The sequence below is a fragment of the Moschus berezovskii genome, chromosome 14 (genome assembly GCF_049115385.1).
Source record: "Moschus berezovskii isolate FMDL1 chromosome 14, NW_MosBer_1.0, whole genome shotgun sequence".
NCBI lineage: Eukaryota > Metazoa > Chordata > Mammalia > Artiodactyla > Moschidae > Moschus > Moschus berezovskii.
The window spans coordinates 88,173,908-88,197,312 of NC_142473.1; the positions used below are offsets into that span (position 1 = coordinate 88,173,908).

Genomic DNA, 23,405 nt, shown 5'->3' on the forward strand with positions numbered 1-23,405 from the left:
TGAAAATAGCTGTGTGCATGCTCAGTGGGGACGAATTTTGGACACAAGGTACATAAAGATCAAAAAAGCTCAGCTCGCACTTGGAAAGAGCTGAGAGCAAAAGCAGGGGGTTGGGAGCAAAATCAGGGGGTTGGGAGCAAAAGCAGGGTACTATGTAGGCCCCTCTGTGCCCCTCCACAAAGAGGTGGGCCGAACACCTGCGCTGCCCCTGCTGTCTGACCTGTGGACACACACCACTACCTTCACCCCCATGTAAGGAACCAGCTCGCCTCTGCTGGGGAGCCGGCTAGCAGGGGACTCTGTTATTTGTTCCCACTGCCCCCTGCTGTTGCAGGGGTCCCAATAAAGCTTTGTCTGAATTTCTTTTCTGACCTCTGATCAACTTCTGTTGATTAAAGAGACCAAGAACCTTGGTTAGTAATTATTTATATTTTCTTTGTATTTTTTGCTTGAGCTTCCTTATTTTTATTGTGGACCATCTTGATGGGCCCAGTGTCATCACAGGGATCCTTGTAAGCAGAAGAGGGAGACAGGGGAGTTAGAGTCAGAGGAGATGTGATGAAGGACGCAGAGGTCAGCGTGATTCGATTCCTGACTTTGAAGATGGTGGGGTTGAGAGCCTAGGAATGCAGGATTCCTGATGCAGCTGGAACACGCAGGGAAAGTGATTCCCCCCTAGAAGTTCTAGAAGAACACAGCCCTTTTTTGACACTTAGATTCCAGCTCAGAGAGTCCCAGTTCAGACTTCTGATCTCCAGAATTGTGAGAAAAATACTGTCTTAAGGCAGTACAGTTGTGGTAATTTGTTACAGCAGCAGTAAGAATCTCATACAGGGTTGGGAACCAGCCTGATGCTGACCTTGGGTTCCAGAGCCTGCGGCAACCAGCCTGAGAGAACCCATGCACCCTTGATGTATCTTCTCTTTGAACATCCACTCTCTTATACGTTGCCTCTTACAGCCACGGTTGCTTCATGTTGACACAATTGTTTCCATTTGCAAATAACTTCCAGAACAGGTACCACGGAGTCTACAGTTTCTCCAGGAGGGTGTTTTGACCACTGTTGGCTCACTCTTCACTGGGCCTCTTCCTGTGTTCGTTTTTTCTGTGCCTCATTTTTTGGTCCCAAAGTACCCAGAGTCTCTCTGGATATCTGAAAGGTCTATTTGTGTTAATTACTTCTTTGCAGGCATAAGATTCTGCCTTCAGACTCAGTCTAGGTTCTGATATAATTCCAACTGTAAGAGCTTCTCAGAATGCAAGTGTGGCCAGACCTAGGTTTCACTCACCAACATTAGTGAAATGGTAAAGGAATGTCATTGACCTTCTTGTCTGTTTCTGAGGTTGAGGCCATTTCTATCAGACAGCAGTGTTACTACCTTCTACTTAGAGACCACTGACTGGGAAAAACTCATCTTTCTCTGCCAGAAATCGAGGCTAGCTGTACTAAAGAGAAGTGTTGGAAAGCATAGTGCATAAAGTGAGGTTTGATACTTTACCCACTCAGAATTAAAAGAGAATTGAAAGAAAATGAGTTTCATGTTGTGATGGCATAGTATTTGACTCCATGTTGATATAGTGAGGAGATTAATTTCTTATACAACTTTTGGGAAAATTAGTCTAAAGAAATCGGGTAACAGGCAAACGGCCATGGAGTACAAAACGAAGCAGGAAAAGGCTAATAGAGTTCTGCCAAGAGAATGCACTGGTCATAGCAAACACCCTCTTCCAACAACACAAGAGAAGACTCTACACACGGACATCACCAGATGGTCAGTACTGAAATCAGATTGATTATATTCTTTGTAGCCAAAGATAGAGAAGCTCTACACAGTCAGCAAAAACAAGACCAGGAGCTGACTGTGGCTCAGATCATGAACTCCTTATTGCCAAATTCAGACTGAAATTGAAGAAAGTGGGGAAAACCGCTAGACCATTCAGGTATGACCTCAGTCAAATTCCTTATGATTATACAGTGGAAGTAAGAAATAGATTTAAGGGTTTAGATCTGATAGACAGAGTACCTGAAGAACTATGGATGGAGGTTTGTGACATTGTACAGGAGGCAGTGATCAAGACCATCCCCAAGAAAGAGAAATGTAAAAAGGCAAAATGGTTGTCTGAGGAGGCCTTACAAATAGCTGAGGAAGGAAGAGACGTGAAAGGCAAAGGAAGAAAGGAAAGATATACCATCTGAATGCTGAGTTCCAAAGAATAGCAAGGAGAGAGAAGAAAGCTTTCCTCACTGACCAATGCAAAGAAATAGAGGAAAACAATAGAATGGGAAAGACTAGAGATCTCTTCAAGAAAATTACAGATACCAAGGGAACATTTCATGCAAAGATGGGCTCAATAAAGGATGGAAATCGTATGGACCTAACAGAAGCAGAAGATATTAAGAAGAGGTGGCAAGAATATACAGAAGAACTGTACAAAAAAGATCTTCACGACTCAGATAATCACGATGGTGTGATCACTCACCTAGAGCCAGACATCCTGGACTGTGAAATCAAGTGGGCCTTAGGAAGCATCACTACAAACAAAGCTAGTGGAGGTGATGGAATTCCAGTTGAGCTATTTCAAATCCTGAAAGATGATGCTGTGAAAGTGCTGCACTCAATATGCCAGCAGATTTGGAAAACTCAGCAGTGGCCACAGGACTGGAAAGCTCAGTCTTCATTCCAATCCCAAAGAAAGGCAATGCCAAAGAATGCTCAAACTACCACACAATTGCACTCACCTCACAAGTTAGCAAAGTAATGCTCAAAATTTTCCAAACCAGGCTTCAACAGGATGTGAACCATGAAGTTCCAGATGTTCAAGCTGGTCTTAGAAAAGGCAGAGGAACCAGAGATCAAATTGCCAACATCCGTTGGATCATCAAGAAAGCAAGAGAGTTCCAGAAAAACATCTATTTCTGCTTTATTGACCACGCCAAAGCATTTGACTGTGTGGATTACAACAAACTGGAAAATTCTTCAAGAGATGGGAATACAAGACCACCTGACCTGCTTCTTGAGAAACCTGTATGCAGGTCAGGAAGCAACAGTTAGAACTGGACATGGAACAATAGACTGGTTCCAAATAGGAAGAGGAGTACGTCAAAGCTGTATATTGTCACCTGCTTATTTAACTTCTATGCAGAGTATATCATGAGAAACGCTGGGCTGGATGAAGTACAAGCTGGAATCAAGATTGCCAGGATAAATATCAATAAACTCAGATATGCAGATGACGCCATCCTTATATCAGAAAGTGAAGAGGAAGTAAAGAGCCTCTTGATGAAAGGGAAAGAGGAGAGTGGAAAATTTGGCTTGAAGCTCAACATTCAGTGAACTAAGATCATGGCATACAGTCCCATCACTTCATGGGAAATAGAGGGGAAACAGTGGAAACAGTGTCAGACTTTATTTTTGGGGGCTCCAAAATCACTGCAGATGGTGACTGCAGCCATGAAATTAAAAGACGCTTACTCCTTGGAAGAAAAGCTGTGACCAACCTAGATAGCATGTTAAAAAGCAGAGACATTACTTTGCCAACAAACGTCCATCTAGTCAAGGCTATGGTTTTTCCAGTGGTCATGTATGGGTGTGAGAGTTGGACTATAAAGAAAGCTGAGTGCTGAAGAATTGATGCTTTTGAACTGTGGTGTTGGAGAAGGCTCTTGAGAGTCCCTTGGGCTGTGAGGAGATCCAACCAGTCCATTCTAAAGGAGATCAGTCCTGAATATTCATCAGAAGGACTGATGCTGAAGCTGAAGCTCCAGTACTTTGGCAACCTGATGGGAAGTACTGACTCATTGGAAAAGACCCTGATCCTGGGGAAAGATTGAAGGCAGGAGGAGAAGGGAACGACAGAGGATGAGATGGTTCAACAGAGATAAGTTTGAGCAGGCTCAGGGGGAGAGTGAAGGACAGGGAAGCCTGGTGTGCTGCAGCCCGTGGAGTCGCAAACAGTCAGACATGACTGAGCCACTGAACAACAGCAACAACAATCTTAAGCCATTATTCTCCAATTTCACATAGACTGTGTGGTTTATAAAGATATCTAACAGCGGGCCCCCCGTGCTCACAGAACCATGGAAGTCCCCCGGCCTCTAACTGAGTTTTCAGGATGTGACGCAGACCTCAGAGGATGGACTCCATTGCTGTCCAGCTGAGAAGAACTCTTTCACACCCGGTTCGTGAAGACCAGGGCAGAGTTGCACCTGACAGTTGACGATCAGTGCCCGCAAGCAGGAGGAGTGCTCAGCCCCTGACCGTGAAGCAGGGTTGCTGGCGGGGGGTGGGGGAGGAAGGAAGAGAATCTTGCAAACACAAGGAGAAATGTCTAAGAGTGAACTGGGTTACGCCGTATACTGAGTACCTGAGGGAGATGTTGCTGAAATAAGTTCACTAATTCGACCTGCAGGCCTCTTCCTTTTGGAGGCTATTATCACATTTTTTAAAGGTTTTTTTTTTTTTTTTGATGTGGACCATTTGTAAGGTTTTTATTAAGTCTGTTAAAATGCTGCTTCTGTTTTCATCGTTTGGCCATGAGACACGGGGGGCCTTAGGCCCCCACCCAGAGATCGAGTCTGCACCGTGGCGCTGGGAGGTGACGTCTCAGCGTCGGACCACCTGGGGCGTCCCGTGCAGGCGACTTTAAGTGGGTTGCTCTGTGCTTCATCTGAAGCACCTTTGGCATCTTAAAGGCGTCTCTGTTCCTGCCTGGATGCGGCCACAGCTCAGGTACTTGGTGTACGGTGTAACCCAGTTCACTCTTAGACATGATTCAACTTTTTTTTTCAGGTGAGTTCTGCTGAACTGAACATTGGAGTCATTTCTTTTTTTGCATGTGGATTTGGTGATGTGCCTAAGAGAGTGATTTTCATGGTGAAATAATACGAGAAGTGGGACCTAGGGGAGCCAGCTGGCGATGGGGATGAAACGGTTCCTCAAACCTTGTGCGCTGACTTTTATGGATAGGCTGCACATTTTACTTTGTCTTGGGCAGTATTTTCTCTCTACCCACCCGCTGCCTGTATGAGGCCAATGTGTCTCCTCAGTTCCTCCCTTGCCCCCGGGTCTCAGAGAGCTCCGTCTCCCCATGAGACGCCTCCTTGATCTCACAGGTTGCTGCTGTACCATTTGACTTAGAACCTTATCTCCATTTCCCCCAGTTGCCCAAGGTCACCGAGATAGCAGGGGAACCGTGAACAGAACTCCTTAGACAGGCGGGTCTAATCTTTTTCACTTTGCTTCTTCCTGAGGTAGTCTTCCCTCTAATAGTAATTCCCTTTGATATTAAATGATTAGAACATGCTCTTTTTGTGTAGCTGTTGGTCTTTTATTGGACACTCAAAAAGAGAAGTAGAGGTTATTGATGTGCTGTGAGGATTGAGATATAAATGAAAAGGACCATGTAAGATCAATTTCCACATAGAATTGTACCACAAAAGGCTCAGACCCAGCTGAGGAAGGCTTGAATTTATTAGTATTTGCTCCAACGAACCTCCAAATTGTCTCCATTTTGAACAACATGACTCGCAGCTCCTGAAAAGGAAGAAGGAGACGTGGGTCCAATGATGTGATCACCAAGTCATCAAATAATGGGTCTGACTCTCCCAGACCCTCGGGGAAGGAAACGGCAACCCCCGCCACCACGTGTTCTTGCCTGGGAAATCCCACGGATGAGGAGCCTGCTGGACTACAGTCCATGGGGTCACAGGGAGTCAGACACGACTGTGAGACTGAGCACACTCTCATGCCCTTGGCGTGTTCCCCACCGAAGCTCACACACTCACACGTGAACGCTCAGGGCGCCTCACTCTGCAGGGCTGTTTCTCGTCCTCTCCCTTACCCTGGCTCAGTGGCTGGCCATTGCTCAGAAGTTTCCAGTAGGTTCTGTCATTACTGCTGGCCCTTATGCCCTGAACAGAGGTGACGTAGGGGCCCCACGAGGTCTCCTCCACTGTGAAGCTGTGGGGAACAGCGAGTTGGTACATGGATTCAGGATGTTCAAAGGCAACTCTTCCGTGGGCACTTCTTTTATGCACCTAAGAATCACTGGACGATATACACAGACCTCCTGGCCTTCTTCCCAGATACCTTGATTCTGGAGATCTGGGCCAGAACCAGGAATCTGTGTGTTTTATCAACATTCTAGGTCATTCTGAGGCAGGCCGTTTACAATCCATGCAAATTATTGAAACACTGCCTGTGGTTTCTGCCCCCGCTCCTGCCATAGTAGACACTTTGCCATCAACAGTTCCTAATCTTCTACCCAAGACAGTAACAGTTGAAGCTGCTAAACAGTACAAGAAGGTGTTAACCAGCTGTCCCAGAGGTTCTCAGGAAAAAGGAGAGGAAACTTTAATAGTTCATGTTTACTTATTAAGAAGTGACATAATCGATATTTGTTTCATATCCTTTAGTCGGATTTTTCTACCTTCCTGGGAACACTTGAGAACAGGCTGTATAATGATATATACCCACAGATACATATTTTCTTGTATATGATTTTCTCTGTTGCATCTTAGAGCATGTTATTAGACACAAGAAACGCTAGTTAGGCTTAAGGAGCCATTTAAGCCATATTTTTCAGAGGTGAAGTCAATATCGTCATTTTAATATTTGACCTCTCTAGGCCAGGGAGCTTTAAGTAAGGAGTCCCTGAATCTTCTGTAAAGTGGAGACGGCCTGGAGAAGCTCCCCAGCCTCTGTGAAACCTCAGATTTAAATGACAAGTCTTGCACTCACAGGTTTAGAGAACGAACTCTCTTTACGAGGGGGAAAGGGTGGCTGGTGGAGGTGTGGCGGTGTAGACTGGGAGTTTGGCAGTGACATGAACACACTGCTGTATGTAAAACAGACAGCCTACAGGGACCTGCTGTACAGCATAGGGAACTCTCCTCAATAGTCTGTAATAGCCTAAATGGGAAAAGAATTTGAAAAAAATAGATACTTTTACAGGTATCTGAATCACTTTGCTGTATACCTGTAACTAACACATCACCGTTAATCAACTATGAAGTGAAGTGAAGTCGCTCAGTCGTGTCCGACTCTTTGCGACCCCGTGGACTGTAGCCCACCAGGCTGCTCTGTCCATGGGATTCTCCAGGCAAGAATACTGGAGTGGGTTGCCATTTCCTTCTCCAGGGGATCTTCCCGACCCAGGGATCGAACCTGGTCTTCCACATTGCAGGCAGATTGTTTTACCCTCTGAGCCACCAGGGAAGCCCTAATCAACTATACTCCAATATAAGATAAAAAGCAACAAATGACACATTTTATGCATTTGTTCATTTTCTGGGATGAGAGTTCCACTCATCTGACTTTCAAAGGGGTCAGTGATTAAAAACCAATTGAAAACCACTATTCTAGACTCAAAATGTCTGACTTAGATTCTATTAATTGAAGGAGTTCTGCTGACAGAAGAGAGATCCCTGGTACTTATTTGTCTATCTATTAATTAATATCTGCTATGTGCTGGAAGAGGAAATGTTTCACCTCCCTTTTTAAAACCCCTGCTTTGCTATGAGGATGAACAGCAAAGCTGCTAACTGAGAAGTGTTTTAAATGCACATTGTATTCTGGTGCGGATGTATTCCTGCTGAGTGATAATCACATTAAATTCCTTAACCTTAGGTTATCTATTGGGCTTCCCCCATAGCTCGGGTGGTAAAGAGCCCGCCTGCAATGCACGAGACCTGGGTTCGATCCCTGGGTTGGGAAGATCCCCTGGAGGAGGGAAAGGCTCCCCACTGCAGTGTTCCGGCCTGGAGAGCTCCACGGACTGTGCAGACGTACCGAAACAGAGTCTCGTTTTTCTTCTGAGCAGCCTTCATCACGTCCAGGAAGACAGAACCGGCTCTCACAGTGACTTCGGTGTGACTCGTGTCATTGACCCGCACAGAGTATTTGACTAAGATGTCCAAGGGTGCAGCTGCAGGTGTCACAGTGTCAGGCTTTTCAGTGCTGACGTTGAATCTGACTGGCAGAGACAGAAGGGAGAGGAGAATTATTATTCAGAAGACTAAAAATGACGTCAGCGCCTGCACACCTCTCCAGCCCTGTACACTGACTCTTTCCCAGTCAATGCGGAAGAGGGCTCGTACCAGGAGCCCGGGTCAGCAGTTGAGGCGGGTATCTCTCAGACAACTAAAGCACGAATTAAAACCAGATACTCACCGGCTTGTGAAGCCTTGTGTTTGCCTCAACTTACAGCAGTTGCAGCAAACCAGTTGCCCGTTTCCCGTTTCTCAAGAGGCTCCTGACTATTGCTTTTTTTGCATTGGTTCAGGGTACAATAATGCCCCCACTTTTCTTTTCTCTCTTTTTTTGTGTGTGTTTTTCGATTTCTTTCATTTTTGTGATTTTAAAAAATAAGCCATTGATTTCTGTGTTTGTTTCTGGCTGTGCTGGGTCTTTGCTCCTGTGGGCCCCCCTCTAGATGCAGGGAGTAGGGGGCTGCCTCTGGTTGCAAGGGGAGAACACTCTTTCTGTCCTTGCTGTGGTTCCTCTGGTTGTGGACACAGGCTCCAGGCCACGCGGGCCCCGGGAGTGCGGCCCCCAGGCTCGGGAGCACAGGCTCAGGAGTCGCGGTACATGGGCCTGGGTGCGCCTCAGCACGTGGGGTCGTTCCGGGTCGGGGATTGAACCCATGTCTCCTGCACTGGCGGGTGGATCCCATATGACTGAGCCACCAGGGAAGTCCCTGGGCCTTTTAATTTTTTATTGAAGTATTGACACACAACATTATGTTAGTCTCACATGTAAAACACGATTCGACACTTAAATACATGAGGAATTGATCAGCACTGTGACTCTAGTATCCATCTGTCACCACACAAGCTTACGACAATATTGTTGACTATATTCTGTATGCTGTGCACTAGAGTGCCATGAAGTGTTTATTTCATGACAGGAAGTTTGTATCTCTTGGCATCCCTCCCCTATTTTCCCAACCCCCTGCCTTTTTATTTATTAGCATTTATAGAGAACATTGCATGCCAGGCACCATGTGCTAACCATTTTACATGAATTTTCTTCTTCAGTCTTTACTAGTGCCTGTTACATACTATTATCATTTGCATTTCTTATAGTGGAAAACTTTTAAGCTTAGGGTTTTGTCCAAGTTCCCTAAACCTATATGTGGCTGAATCAGAAATGACCAAGACAGAAGGAAAAGTCTCCTTTCTTTATACCTTGTTGCAAAATCAGTGGTTTGATTAAAGATTCAAGCCATAATTTTCTTATAACACTGCCACATTCTTTCCCCATTAACATCATGTCTCTGGGTGCTCACGTATCGAGCCTAATGAAAGGCCGGAGACGTTATACTTTTTAGGTTGGGAATGATGCTCAAAGTCTCTCTGTATCCAGCAATCAGAAAGCACCCCTTGAAAGACTGACACGCTTTAGTCACCTCCCAGCTGGCTTTGTGGCAAAGAATCTGCCTGCCAATGCAGGAGATGCAAAAGATGCTGATTTAATCCCTGGGCAGGGAAGATTTCCTGGAGCAAGAAATGGCAACTCACTCCAGCATTCTTGCCTGGGAAATTACATGAACAGAGGAGCCTGGTGGGCTACAGTCCAGGGGTCCCAAAGAGTGGGACACGACTCAGCAAGCACACTTATCCTTTAATCAACGCTGCCTCGTTGTCAGTGTTTGAACCAAGAACAGCATCTACCACGCTGATAAGGACAAGTCCTCTGGCAGTTACAGTCCCTGATGACGTGGAGGACTGAGTTCTGTCTGGGAACTGTTACACTTTAGAGGTTTAACTGGTTCATTTTGGTTCCCGAGGACATCTCGGTCTTACACACTTGGGTGTTATGCTGAAAGGCAAAACAGTCTGCTCATTAGCGCTATACCTGGATTGTGGCTGCAAAAAGGGTTGGTGACATCCAAGTAGGTCTTTCCCATCAAGGCAGGTAAGATCTGGGCTGCAGCAATCGGCAGGCTAAATGCTGTCTGAGAAATGTTGTAAAATACGGTGTGTAGAGTTTCTCGGCAATTTGCTTCATTTTTGTAATAGTCCGATGAGACAAAGAGAGCCTAGTGTGTTTGTGAGAGAGAGAAGGGGAAAGATGGGAGTGAACGGGAGAGACTGACATCGTGGGAAGCGTGAGTCATGGGGACCACCTTAGACCGCTAAGATACCTCTCAAGAAGCTTAGAAGCCAGTCTGGGTGGGGAGGTGGGGATTGTTTAATCACTCAGACTTTCACAGCGTCAATGAGAACAGCCTTTCCTCTACCGTGTTTACTCTTTATTGCTGACACTGAAACCATCCGAGACAGTGTTAACCAAACAGTATTAGCAGATTCTTGTAAAGGAGTCCCTAAGATGAAGGCCCTAAGACTGGTGTCTCCAACCCCCACCCCCACCCTGGGGACCGCACAGCAGGGGGTGAGCTTCAGGCAAGTGAGGGAAGCTTCCCTTCCCCTTCCCCAGTGCCCACCTTACCTTCTGAACCTCTGCTTGAGTTGCTGTCTGAACCGTCCCCCCACCCCCTTCCGCAGAAAAATGGAATTGTCTTCCATGAAACTGGCCCCTGGTGCCAAAAAGGTTGGGGACCTCTGCCCTAACAGAAGGGCTTCCCTGGTAGCTCAGCTGGTAAAGAATCCGCCTGCAAAGCAGGAGACCCTGGTTTGATTCCTGGGTTGGGAAGATCCCCTGGAGGAGGGAAAGGCTACCTACTCCAGTATTCTGGCCTGGAGAATCCCATGGACAGAGGAGCCTGGCGGGCTACAGTCCCTGGGGTTGCAGAGTCAGACAGGACTGAGTGACTAAGCACGGCACAAGCCTAAGAAAAGCGTCTGGCGGCATGGTCTTTCTGAAGGGGAAGAGCTCAGAAACATTAGTGAGATGGAGGAAAGCTTGGCAGAGAAGGCAATATGAGGCCAGGGCTCGGCGCTGTGATGGCGTCTCAGTCGGTGACATGCACAGATGAACATGTGACTGAAGGGAAAACGTAGGAACAGCCAGGGCAGGGCCTGTTTGTGGTGAGCGTGTCTGCGTTTCAGTAAGATCCCCAGAGGATTCCTCCTGGCTTCAGAGGACTGGTTGGAAAGGACATGCAGAGCATCACAGGAGGACAGCCTGGAGAAGAGGGTTGGAGCCGGATCGGCAGACCCTGAAGGTCATGGGGTGGTTGCTGGACAGTGGGAAGTCTAAGAGGTTCTTGAACAGAAACTCTCCAGGCAGCAGATGTAAACTGGACTCAAGGCCAGAATTACAGGGCAGGAAAATTTAAGAGGGTATTAATTAATTTCCTGGGAAATCCCATGGACGGAGAAGCCGGGTGGCTACAGTCCATGGGGTCGAAAAAGAGTTGGACAGGATTCAATGACTAAACAACAGAGTAAGACACGGACTCAGGTGCACTGAGCTTGAAGATGTTGTTCTGCGGTTTCTCGAGGAAGGACAGTTCCCCTGTTCATATGTTCTTGAAAACTCTTAAAGATGACCAAGTAGTCAATCGGGTTTTTTTTCTCTTTGGAGAGTTATTAAAAACAACACAAAAAGAAAACTCATTAGCGACTTCTCTGGTGGTCCAAGGGTTAAAGCTCTGTGGGGTGGAGTGGTTGAAACTCCATGCTCTCAATGCATGGGGCACAGGTTTGATCCCTGGTCTGGGAATTAAGATCCCACATGCTTTGGGACATGGCCAAAAAATAAATTAAAGTGAAAAAGGTCATCCTAGAAAAAACTCATCACATTATATCTTCCTTTATAAACAGTGTGGTGGGTAACCAGCTCTTGATCCTGCCGTGAATGAGTGCCACCTGTAGGCTGATCAAGCCCAAGCCCATGCTCCACACCTGAACTTGCGTATTAACTGATTGGTGGGATGGAAACATTAGCATTTTCTAAAAGCTCCTCTCCTCTAGGTAAATCGGAACAGGAAACCACGGCTTTGTATTAATTTCTCGCATCGCAAGTGTAAAGAGGAGCAACACGCAGATAGTCCTTGGGACCGGGCCCTCGGTTACATCGTCAGCCTCGTCTCGTCCTTTTTCCCAGGAGCCCTGTGCTGGCTGGGCTGAACACTCTGACCTTCCTAAATTACGGAAGGCACCTCCGCGCTTTTGTCCTTGCTGCTTCTCTCCGTATGAAAACCCTCTCATCCCGGGTCAGCCTGGCAGACCCCAGTTCACAGCAAAGACTCGGGGAAACCCTTCATGCTTTTCCTCACCTCTTGTATCGCCCCTGAGAGCTGAGCTGATCAGTGACTAAACTCAGGAACAAACTCCTGGTCTTCAAAGGACATTCACAGGGCTGTGTAAGCACTGAGTGTGAGTCTTGACACCAACTGTCCCGGCCCCGTCCCCTCTCCATCGCTCTTTGGCTTTGCTCCGTTAGGCGATATACTGGCTCTGTGACTCATGCTCTTACTCTAGGAAATGGAGGTGAGAATTCTTTCCCCATCGGGTGGCTGTGCATTAGTGACTTAATGTCAGTAATTATCAGCTGCTGTGGCTGCCACTGCTACTTCTTATTTCCATAACAACAACCTAATTTGGGAGGGAAGATGAGACACTGAACAGAGGAATGTGGTAAAGCGGGAAATGACATGTTTAAGACCAGAACAGACTGCAGTAGGCCCTAGCATGTCTTAATGCAGTCAGGAAAAGCAGCATAGAAACACTGGATGTGGAGAGTAAAGTAGAAGGGATACACTTCAGGCAGGGGAGGGAGACACGAGATTAGAACAAGGTCAGGCGGATCCTGAGTCCGCAGGAGACCAGGAGGGAAGGAGGAAGATGCTGCTTTCTGCCATGACCCCGTTCTCTGCCTCCGGTTTTGCCTTCTGACTTGCCTGCATAGCTTCTCCCGTGCTAAAGATGTTTCCAAAGAGACCCCGTTTTCCCTCGGCCTGGATCTTTTTCACCAGTGACGCTGTGTAATTAGCGATTTTATCCTCAGTAATCGCTTCCACCCTCTTCTGTGTATTCCTCCGCACACAGGTTAGAGCAAGAACAGCCATCGCTCCAGTATCTGGCAGGAAGCAAAACACAGGTGACCGAGTGACTAACCCTCCAGGGTTCACCCTGGACTGGGTGGATTCCTGGTATGTGGGGCTTTCAAAACTAACAATAGGAGGACTCCAGGCAGAACGGGATGCTTGGTCATGCTAGTTAATGATGCAAGAGAAGAATTTCCAGATACAGTAGCCATCCTCTCTCCCTGACCTCTCAAGTATGTCCAGATTCCTTCCTTACGTGGATAACCAGGAGCCTTGCACTCAGGAACTCACATCTTGGTCATAGAAATACCTATGGATCTGTTGGTGTAAACATACAAACAGTCTGCTTTTACGTTCCTGGTTGTTTTCATCTTTCAGCCACATTGGCAAAGAAATTGAGAAAACCAAGGATGATACACCAAACAAAAATGTCTGTAAATTTCCAGGTTTTTCATTAGACTGATCTGAAAATAGCACTTAGGAGAACTGTTTATTCAATAAACACCTTAATGGGGAGGATGTGGCAAAAATGAGGATAAGATCTGTTTTTCTGGCTCATTTCTTGGTTCTTTCTGTTTTCTTTAGGCCTGGTGCCTTCCCTCTCATAGAAAGAGAAATATAAGAAGTTCACATTCTCCTGATTACTCTGAGACACTGGATGGTGACTTTCTTAGAGCTTCGTGGAGAAAAATGAGTTTGTGGATCTGTCTAAAAGGGACTTCTTTTTGGATGTGTAAGCTGATCCAGGGGGAAATTTCTGGTCCTTTTCCACGGTGGATACACACTTTATTGATCAAAGTGTTGCATCTTACCACTGTTCGAGTAAGCCCAGGCATCCAAGTGGTCCCAGTGGGTTAGAGAAAGATGTCCTAAGATGTCTTATCTGATGATCCTCATGATCGATCCTCATTTTACAAGTGGGAAAATTAAAGTTGAGAGCTAACGTCCATTGGGACTCAGAGAAAAGTGGGAGAAGGAACTGGGCCCTTTTACTGCATTGCACTTCTAGAAAGAGGCTTAAAAACCATCCAGTATGCACGCTTCTAAAAAAAATCCTCTTCTGAGAAGACTATGGTATCGAGGAAAGAAAAAATTCAAGTACTTATTGGTGGAAAAATATAAAAGACAAGTTCTCCTGGTGCCCATGTCTTTGAAACCAAAGGAATTGGGTTTAATGACTTACCTACTGAGAACTGGTCCTCAAAATAAAAGTTCTTGTTTTCAGGAGTGAAGTAATAAGTAACATTGGCGATTGAATAGCTTCCGTTGAACAGACACAAGGCCAACAGGGCCACACTGAGCTGGTAATAGTTAGTCAGCGGGCTGCCATCGTGCGCTTCTGTCAGGGAGGAAAGGAATACCATATTCACGCAGGTGGTACTGGAATAGCACGTTTTAAGCTTATTTCTACTCTATCTCCATTTCTTCACATTAAACAAGAGAGGGGAGAGATTGCTCAGAGAAACAGCAAACCTGAGGCATTTAAAGTCTTTTAAGGTCCACCAAGGGCTTCCCTGGTGGCTCAGACAGTACAGAATCTGCCTGCAATGCAAGAGACCCAGGTTCGATCCCTGGGTCAGGAAGATCCCCTAGAGAAGGGAACTGTTAGCCCACTCCAGTGTTCTTGCCTGGAGAATCCCATGGACAGAGGAGCCTGGCGGGCTACAGTCCACGGGGTCTCAGAGTCAGACATGACTGAACAGCTAACACTTTTACTTTCAAGGGCCACTAACTTCAACTCAACTCCTTTTATTTTACGCCTGAGGCAATTCGGCATTAAAGAGATAAAAATACTGTTCTCCCAGCAATCCCACTCCTGGGCATGTATCCTGAGAAAACATTAATTCAAACAGATATGTGCACCCCAATGTTCGTTGCAGCACTATTTACAAGAGCCAGGACGTAGAAGCAAGCTAACGGAGAAATGCATAAAGAAAATGTGGTACATATATGCAATGGAATATTACTAAGCCAGGAAAAAGAACAGAATCTTGCCATTTGCAACAACATGGATGGGCCTAGAGGTTATCATACTGAGTCAGACACAGAGAGACAAACAGCATATCATGTCACTTATATGTAGGATCTGAGGAAAAGGTACACATGACCTTATTTATAGAGCAGAAGTAGAGTTGTAGATGTAGAAAACAAACTTATGGCTATACCAAGGGATAAGGGGGTGGGGAGGGATAAATCGGAGACTGGGATTGACGTATAGACAGTCACGTCCCACTCCCTGCAACCCCATGGACTGCAGCCTCCGTCCGTGGAATTCTCCAGGCAAGCATACTGGAGCAGCAAAAGTAAGACTGCACCCAGGCTCTGCACATGGTGTGTGCCCAGCTGCTCCGTCATGTCTGACTCTTCATGACCCCCTGGACTGCAACCCTCCAGGCTACAGTATGAGCTACAAAGGAAGTCCATATACACACTACTGTATATAAAATAGATAACTAATATGAACCTTCTGTATAGTACGGGAAAGCCTACTCAATACTCTGTAATGGCCTATATAGGAAAAGAATCTAACAAAAGTGTGGGCAGATGGCTATTAATATATAACCGATTCACTTTGTTGTACACCTGAAATAATACAATATTATAAATCAACCACACTCCAATAAAAATTTTTTAAAAATACTATCTTCATTACAGATACAGAGCTTGGTTACAGAGCTAGAACTTGAACCCAGAAATGCATCTCACTAGTAGCCGTGAGGGTCCACCTAGTTTTCAGTACTTTTGCCATCTTTGTTCTTGTACTAGAATCATTAAGGGTACACTTTGGTACTTATGACACAATGTCTCATCCTGATCAGCTATTTCGGGTGTAATTTGTCCGAAAGCCAAGCTTCTGAAGGACTAGAGAACTGTGACCTGTGCGTTTGCATGTGAGTGTGTGTATTTATCATCCCGTGTGAGGTAAGCTTGACGTAGGGTCCGTGCTTAGTTGAACATATTGGAAAAGAAACCTCAGGACGCATCTGAAAGAAAGAAGAAGGGAAAGTGGTCTTCAGAGGTATGGTGGGATGAGTGGAGTGAAGAAGTGAAGGAGCAAGTAGGTAGAGACTTCACACAGCTCTGAATCAGTGGAGGAGAAGACAGATATCCAGGGTCTCTGCGCATGTGATTCTCACCCATATTCTGAATTTCTGCTTGGAATCTGGCTCCAAGTTTGCTAACCAGATGAGCACCACGTATGAACTCTTTGTCCTGATTTTCACATGCTCCCAAAGCCAGAATACCCAAGGCAAGCTGTCCCGAGGTTAACTCCGTCTCTGAAAAGAAAAGTATTCAAGTTAAACAAGGTACATGCTTATGATTTTTTTGGCCTCCTGTCTCCCTTGTGATTTATATTGCTGTCACTTTTTGTCCTATTCTACTGTTTATTAATGTTTTATTGTCCTCTTCTTTATCCCCCCAAACAGAGCCTTTTCTAGCAGCACTGTATAAATGCAACCTAGACCTTAGTCTTTCCCATGGAATTGCAGGCTCTTTTTGGAATCAAGAAATCCTTGAACAAAGAACAGAGATAGATAAATAATAAAGCCTCGGGATCTTCCTCCTTGAGGGTGCCATCTCGCCAGGACAGGAATAATCGACTTGTATTTAAAATACCCAAATTCTCAGGCTCCTCCTATCCTCACAATAATATTGTTGGGTAGGTAGGGGTGGCCATATTTTCCCCTGATACTCATTAGAAAGCTTAGTGTTGACATGAAAGTTTCAATGTGGAATCTGGTCTCAATTCCAGTCCGTATCTCCACAACTCTATGGTCAGCTCTCTGCTGTCAGCTTTCTTGGTTGTGGACCCCGCTCTTGTGTGGTCATGAACTCAACTTACTGATGTAAATCTTAACGGATGAGAGTGTATGATTTCTTTTGCTTTTCCTATTTTCAGGGCCCAAAGAAGGAAAGCTTCACTCTACGGTAAGCAGCAGGGGGTTGAGGATTTGAGGTACCTTTTTGTCACCCCAATTTTAAAAAATTTTATGTGAACTTTATTTAAAAAAAACCCCACTACATACTTGGACTAGATTAAAAAAATTATTTAGGTAACATGGTTTATAACATTATATATTTTCATGTGTACAGTATTTTATTTCTACTCCTGTTCGGCTCAAGTTTTCTACAGCTAAGATGGATGTGCCAGGGATGACTTGGACAGACAATGTTTAGGGCTCACTGGAGACCATCTTCACAGATGGGTAAGTCTTGCCCTAAATATTCCGGGGAATATAAGCACTCACCTCTGCTATTTATGTCGTCTTTGATTTGCTGACTCAGCTGTTGTTCTAGGTTTCGACTCTTAACCCCAACAAGTCTGAGGGTCAACAGGACATTGGCACCTTGGATCCCTTTGGTGTAGTTTGCCTTTAGCATCGTGTTTATCAGAGGTTCTAGACGCGAGAAGTTTGTTTCATTTACCTCTGTGGAAGGGAGAGAGGAAATAAGAAACACACACAGAGAATATTAGGGCTAAGAACAGGAATGATATTAAAATGTTTAGTAGCGGATATGGCATAGACACAGACCCACTTGGTAGCCACTAGCAATGTTGCTGGAATGGCACAAGGGAGGTCTGGAGCCCCACTCTGCCATGTATTATTTTTTTCCCAACCAGCATGGAAGTGTTAAATATTTAAACAACTGGTTCAGCCTTACCATTGTGTCCTGCCTGGTAACTCGTGTGTGTGTGTGTGTGTGTGTGTGTGTGTGTGTGTGTTAGCCGCTAAGGCCCAGAGGGTGTCCTTAAGGGGCCTTGGTAATTGGAGTTTTAGCTGAGACTGCAATGTACATCTTCCAAGTCCCCACCTGTAACCCAATCTGCTTTCTGGATTCAGTAATTTTCTCCTCCATCTTCTTCTTATTCACCCGGGTTAATGCTGACAAGAAGGAGAGAGAAGAGAAAGAAGGCAAAAGTTCTACGTGTCATTAGTGATTGACCCCAAAGCTGCATTGTCTGATTGCCCAACTGGCCAGGCATCAAGATCAGGGCATTATTCAGCAGGAAGGACCCTTTGAAAAACCTTCCAGTTTTCGCCTTCAATGTGTCTAAGTCCCAGGGGCAAGGATGGAGGGAATCCTCCTATACTGTGGAATTAAAAAGAGAATCCAGAGCTCCCAAGAAATCTGGAGGAGAAGAAGAGTTAACCATCATTGAAAATATTTCTCAGCATACTTTGACCACCACCTAAGAAAATCCTTCCCATCTCCAGATTATCTCATGGACTTGGGGAATAGTGAAAAGAATGTGAACCTTGGGCTCAGGAAGATTCTTCCTGGGGTCTTCATTCCTTAACTTATAACTGGGGGTAAGTTATGTAACTTTCCTGACTTCAAGAAGTCAAGAAATAGCCAAAGATAATGGACAAGAAACCACCAAATAAGCCATAAGATACTGTGTGTATTATTACTTCTGCTGCTGCTGCTGCTGCTAAGTCGCTTCAGTCGTGTCCGACTCTGTGCGACCCCATAGACGGCAGCCGACCAGGCTCCGCCATCCCTGGGATTCTCCAGGCAAGAACACTGGGGTGGGTTGCCATGTCCTTCTCCAATGTGTGAAAGTGAAGTCACTCAGTCATGTCTGACTAGTAGCGACCCCATGGACTGCAGCTTCTAGCTCAACTCAAATTCTGTCACTATCCTTAGAGAGTCCAGGAAATGTTATTTTTCTTGCCCACCTGCCTTTAATAGAGTCAGGAAGATCTGAACGGAGTGGTTGAGAAAGGTCATGGTTTGTTACAGGCGTAACTGGACAATTGTGAGTCACCTCTGAGATTTGGTTGAGCATATTTTTTTGGCATTGAAATAGACTTCTTTAGTTCCTGGTAAAGGAACAACCTAGGTCAACTTCCTTAACTACTAAAAGCAAAGTTAATTATTTTGTACAGTGAATGAAACTTCAAAAGCTCGATGGAGAACCCCTGTTCTTATGCCACAACTGAGGAAATGACAGGCCAGGAGAAAGAGTTAAGAGCTGGCAGATTCTGAGCTTTCATCTTTCCGCTGTGGGGTGGATTTCTTCTTGTAGAGAGACCAGGCAGATGCAGCCGCAGCTGGTACCACTTAGTAGCATCACCTTTTGCCTGGTTGGAAGCTCAGTTCCACGGTAAAGAATTCCAGTAGAGAAATCATGTACCTGTGAGCTACATGATACTTTAAGAAATCACCTTCTTCAACAACCTTCTCTGGTTATTCTTCATGTACAGATGAAGCTAAAATGACTCATGGGACTTCCCTGTCAGTCCAGTGGTTAAAGTTCTGTGCTTCTAGAGCAGGGAGTCCAGGTTCGATTCCTGGCCAGGGAACTAGATTCCACATGCCACAACTGAGACGCAGCACAGCCAAGTAAACAAATAAGTAAACATTAACAAACACTGGCTCATTCGGTCACTAAGGGGTCACACTAGACCTGAGACCAGCTTTTCTTTCTCTCGCTTAGTATTTTTTAATAGAATCACACACTCTCTGGAGCCTATGCCTAAAGGAGAGATGATTGGTTTTTACCCATGTCCTGTTGGGAAGAGTTGAAAAGAGGAGGATGTACAACTTAGAATATCTAAACTCAGTAAGGACACGAGAGCAAGCTTCATTATTTGAAAGACGTTATTAACATTACTTTTTTCTGTGTAGTTACAAGGAGTTAACCCAAAACCTCCAGGTTGAACTTTGTAAAAATAGATTGTATCTCAAAGTCACAAGATAATCTTTCCATGATCTGAAAACTTTTCTGAGATCATGAATTTTCTGTTCTTAAAAGTGAATAAGAAAAGACAGTTCCTTGACAGGGCGGTTGTGGCAGAAAGGAAGAAGAGTGGAACAAGTTAATACTGAATCTCTGAGCCCTCTTAGAACAACAAGCTTCGTAGAACTGTCCTCACCATCTCCTGCCACCCTTTAGGTTACTCATAGAGTCCAGCGATGTCCAGCATTGGAACCGGGTCTTCTCTCAGGTAACTACACAGTAGTGTCATGCTGTTTTTAGCTCATAGCTCAAAATGCTCAAAGTCTAGAGCAATTTTAGCTCAAAGCATACTCACCACAGATCTGGCATAGTTGACTTGGGATAAGAGAAAAGAATAGCAGCCCCATTAGGGGGAGCTGGCGTGACGGTCTCATCTCTCCAGCTGTGCTCAGGAGTGGTGAGGCTGGGCTGGCCCTTTATGGGTGACGGACAGAGGGTACTTCCGTTTGCCTCAGTCTCTTTCACCCAAGCAAATATTGAGTAATGCCAGGAGGTGCGGTCAAGTGCGTTTTCCCAAATAACGTAATAAACCAGGAAGTCTTGAAAGGTATGGCTAGGGAGAATGAGGAAATAATATGTCTTTGTTTCCCATCTTAAACCTTTAGGGTTCAAATTCCCTTCAGTCCAATGAGAATAAATTATGTGAATGACTGTTTTCAGTACTTTTCCCTCTTTCCCATTTCACTCTGGATGTATAAGCAAATTATGTCTCCTGAGAGATTAAATGTGATGGGCGCAGGGCTTACAACACATAAAAATGGAGGCAGAAGTTGTAATTCTGAAGTTGGAGCAGGCAGGACAGGGGAGTTTGGCACATGGGAAGGTCTTTGACATAGTTGTTTGTTTTTTTAATTTTTTAAAAATTTTAGGCATAGTGGTTTTTGACCTAAGGTTTTTTTCCTAAGAGTTTTCCCCAAGAGTTTTCTGGCCCAGGAGGAAATCCACTAAGACATACATCAGATGTGGATTTTGAGTGTGCCAGGAAGGGTGCTACATGCTACGTGTAAGAAACGTCCATCCTAGTTCTTCCAAAAACTATTAACGAATACTCTGGATTTAAAATGTTTGCTCAGGGTCAGCAAGGTGGTGGAATATAAAGTCTCTGATCTATCCCCCCACAGAAATAGTAATTTTAGCAGTCATTCATGGACAGAAGTTCCAACCTGAAAACTTTAGGTTTCAGGTAGGATGTTATAAGACCCCAGCGGAGTTCTCGAGGAGGGCTGTATTGAGAAAGCAAACCAAAGGAAATGGACTTGAGTTTACAAAGAAGCAGGCAAACATGACACCACCAAATGAAACCAGAAAATAGACCTGATAGCGTACACAAGACACAGGGAAGAAACTCCTTGACATTTGTCTTGGCAAGATTTTTTTGGATATGACACCAAGAGCATAAATAGTAAAAAGAAAAATAAACAAGCAGGACTATACCAAACTGAAAAGCTTCTGAATAGCAAAGGAAATCATCAGCGAAGTAAGGAGGCAGCCTCGAGAACAGGAGAAAAAACATTTGTTAGATCTCTCATACCTGATAAGGCTGTGGTGGTTGTCCTTCGGTCGCTATGTTGTGTCTGACGCTTTGCGACCCCATGGAGTACAGCACGCCAGGCTCCTCTGTCCTCCACAGTCTCCAGGAGTCTGCTCAAATTCATGTCCATTGAGTCAGTGATGCAATCTAACCATATTATCCTCTGCTGCCACCTTCTCCTTTTGCCTTCAATCTTTCTCAGCATCAGTCTTTTCCCATAAGTCAGCTCTTTGCATCAGGTAACCAAGTATTGTAGCTTCAACTTCAGCAATAGTCCTTTCAATGAATATTCAGTGTTGATCTCCTTTAGGATGGACTAGTTTGATCTCCTTGCAGTCCAAGGGACTCTCAAGAGTCTTCTCCAATACCACAGCTTGAAAGCATCAGTGTTTTGGTGCTCAGCCTTCTTTATTGTCCAATTCTCACGTCTGTACATGACCACTGGAAAAACCATAGCTTTGACTAGACAGACCTTTGTCAGCAGTGTAATGTCTCTGCTTTTTAAACCTAAACACTGTCTAGGTTTGTCATAGCTTTTTGTTATGAAAAACAGTATGACATTTTCTTAAGAAATCAAAGATAGAACTATTGTCTGACTCAGCAATCTCAGTTTTGGGTATACATCCAAATGAAATGAAATCAGTATTGTTACACAACTCAGGCTCTGTTGCTTGTTGCCTCAAGGAACCTTACTCAGAGACAAGTGTTGGTTAAGCAAAAGTAGCTTTATTTTAAGGAAGTTTGCAACCTGGGGAGATGGTGGACTACGGTCCGAAAGAACCAACTCCCAACCCCCAGGTGTTATCCAGGATTTACAGAAGAGGGGAAGCAGGAAACGGCTGCAGGCCATGTGCTGGGGCTAGGCTGCTCTTCTCATCATGAGATGCCTTGCTGATGCTGGAACTTGAGTGTGGTCATTACACTGTCCAGATCAGCACACTTGTTCTTTGGGCCAGTGGTCATATATTTCTTGCAAACCAGGAACAAAGGCAGAAAGAGAGCAAAAAGGTCTCAGTGAAACGGGAACCAGTCCACCAAACCCCTGAGCTTTAACTATTAGCAATTCTTTGGTTATGAAACAAGCGTGATGACAGTATCTCAAAGTGTTATCTATATCCCTGTGTTCTTTGCAGCATTGTGGACAATAGACAGGATTACGGCATCAACCTGAGTGTCTGTCAACTAATGAATGACTAAAGAAACTGTGACACACACACACTCACACGGATGTTTTTCAGCCGTGAGAAAGAGGGAACCTCTGCCGTTCGTAGCAAAATGAGTGGATCTTGAGGGCATTATGCTAAGTGAAATAAGTTAGCGAAAAACAAACACTGTATGATCTCAGTTATATGTGGCGTCTAAAAAGAATCAGACTCATAGAAGTGGATGGTAGAATGGTGGATGCCAGGGGCTGTGGCTTGGGGGAAACGGGGAAATGTTGGACAAAGGGTACAAGCTTTCAGCTATAAGATGAATATATTCTAGGGATCTAATGTACAGCGTAGTGCCTATAGTTAATAATATTATATTGTAAGCTTGAAATTTTGCTTAGAGTAGATGTTATATGTTCTCCCCCTCACATACACAAAAATGGTAACCATATGAGATGATGGATATGTTAATTACTTGATTATGGTTGATTATGGTGATTAATATATGTTTATATCAAATCACTTTAAACTTCCAGATGTTCAAGCTGGTTTTAGAAAAGGCAGAGAGGCACCAGAGATCAAATTGCCAACATCCGCTGGATCATGGAAAAAGCAAGAGAGTTCCAGAAACACATCTATTTCTGCTTCATTGACTATGCCAAAGCCTTTGACTGTGTGGATCACAATAAACTGTGGAAAATTCTGAAAGAAAGAGATGGGAATACCAGACCACCTGACCTGCCTCTTGAGAAACCTGTATGCAGGTCAGAAAGCAACAGTCAGAACTGTACATGGAACAACAGACTGGTTCCAAACAGGAAAAGGAGTTCATCAAGGTTGTATCTTGTCACCCTGCTTATTTAACTTATATGCAGAGTACATCATGAGGAACACTGGGCTGGAAGAAGCACAAGCTGGAATCAAGATTGCTGGGAGAAATATCAATAACCTCAGATATGCAGATGACATCACCCTTATGGCAGAAAGTGAAGAGGAACTCAAAGGCCTCTTGATGAAAGTA

The 23,405-nt window shown here is 44.9% G+C and overlaps 1 protein-coding gene across 2 annotated transcripts; it reads right to left on the reverse strand.

Moving 5' to 3' along the window:
* Positions 1-5,346: 5,346 nt before the first annotated feature.
* Positions 5,347-21,716, reverse strand: TCN1 (transcobalamin 1). 2 transcript variants are annotated; one of them, XM_088843357.1, is made up of 9 exons: positions 21,234-21,716; positions 17,205-17,384; positions 16,092-16,232; positions 14,138-14,293; positions 12,808-12,986; positions 9,858-10,041; positions 7,791-7,974; positions 5,842-5,960; positions 5,347-5,534 (listed from the first exon to the last, which is right to left on the reverse strand). In XM_088843357.1, exons 1-9 carry the CDS (start codon positions 21,436-21,438, stop codon positions 5,473-5,475), a joined length of 1,410 nt encoding a protein of 469 aa, XP_088699483.1. In that variant the 5' UTR covers positions 21,439-21,716; the 3' UTR covers positions 5,347-5,472. The 2 variants fall into 2 exon arrangements, with proteins under 2 accessions (XP_088699483.1, XP_055278789.2); XM_055422814.2 differs by lacking the exon at positions 21,234-21,716 and adding an exon at positions 19,998-20,149.
* Positions 21,717-23,405: the final 1,689 nt, after the last annotated feature.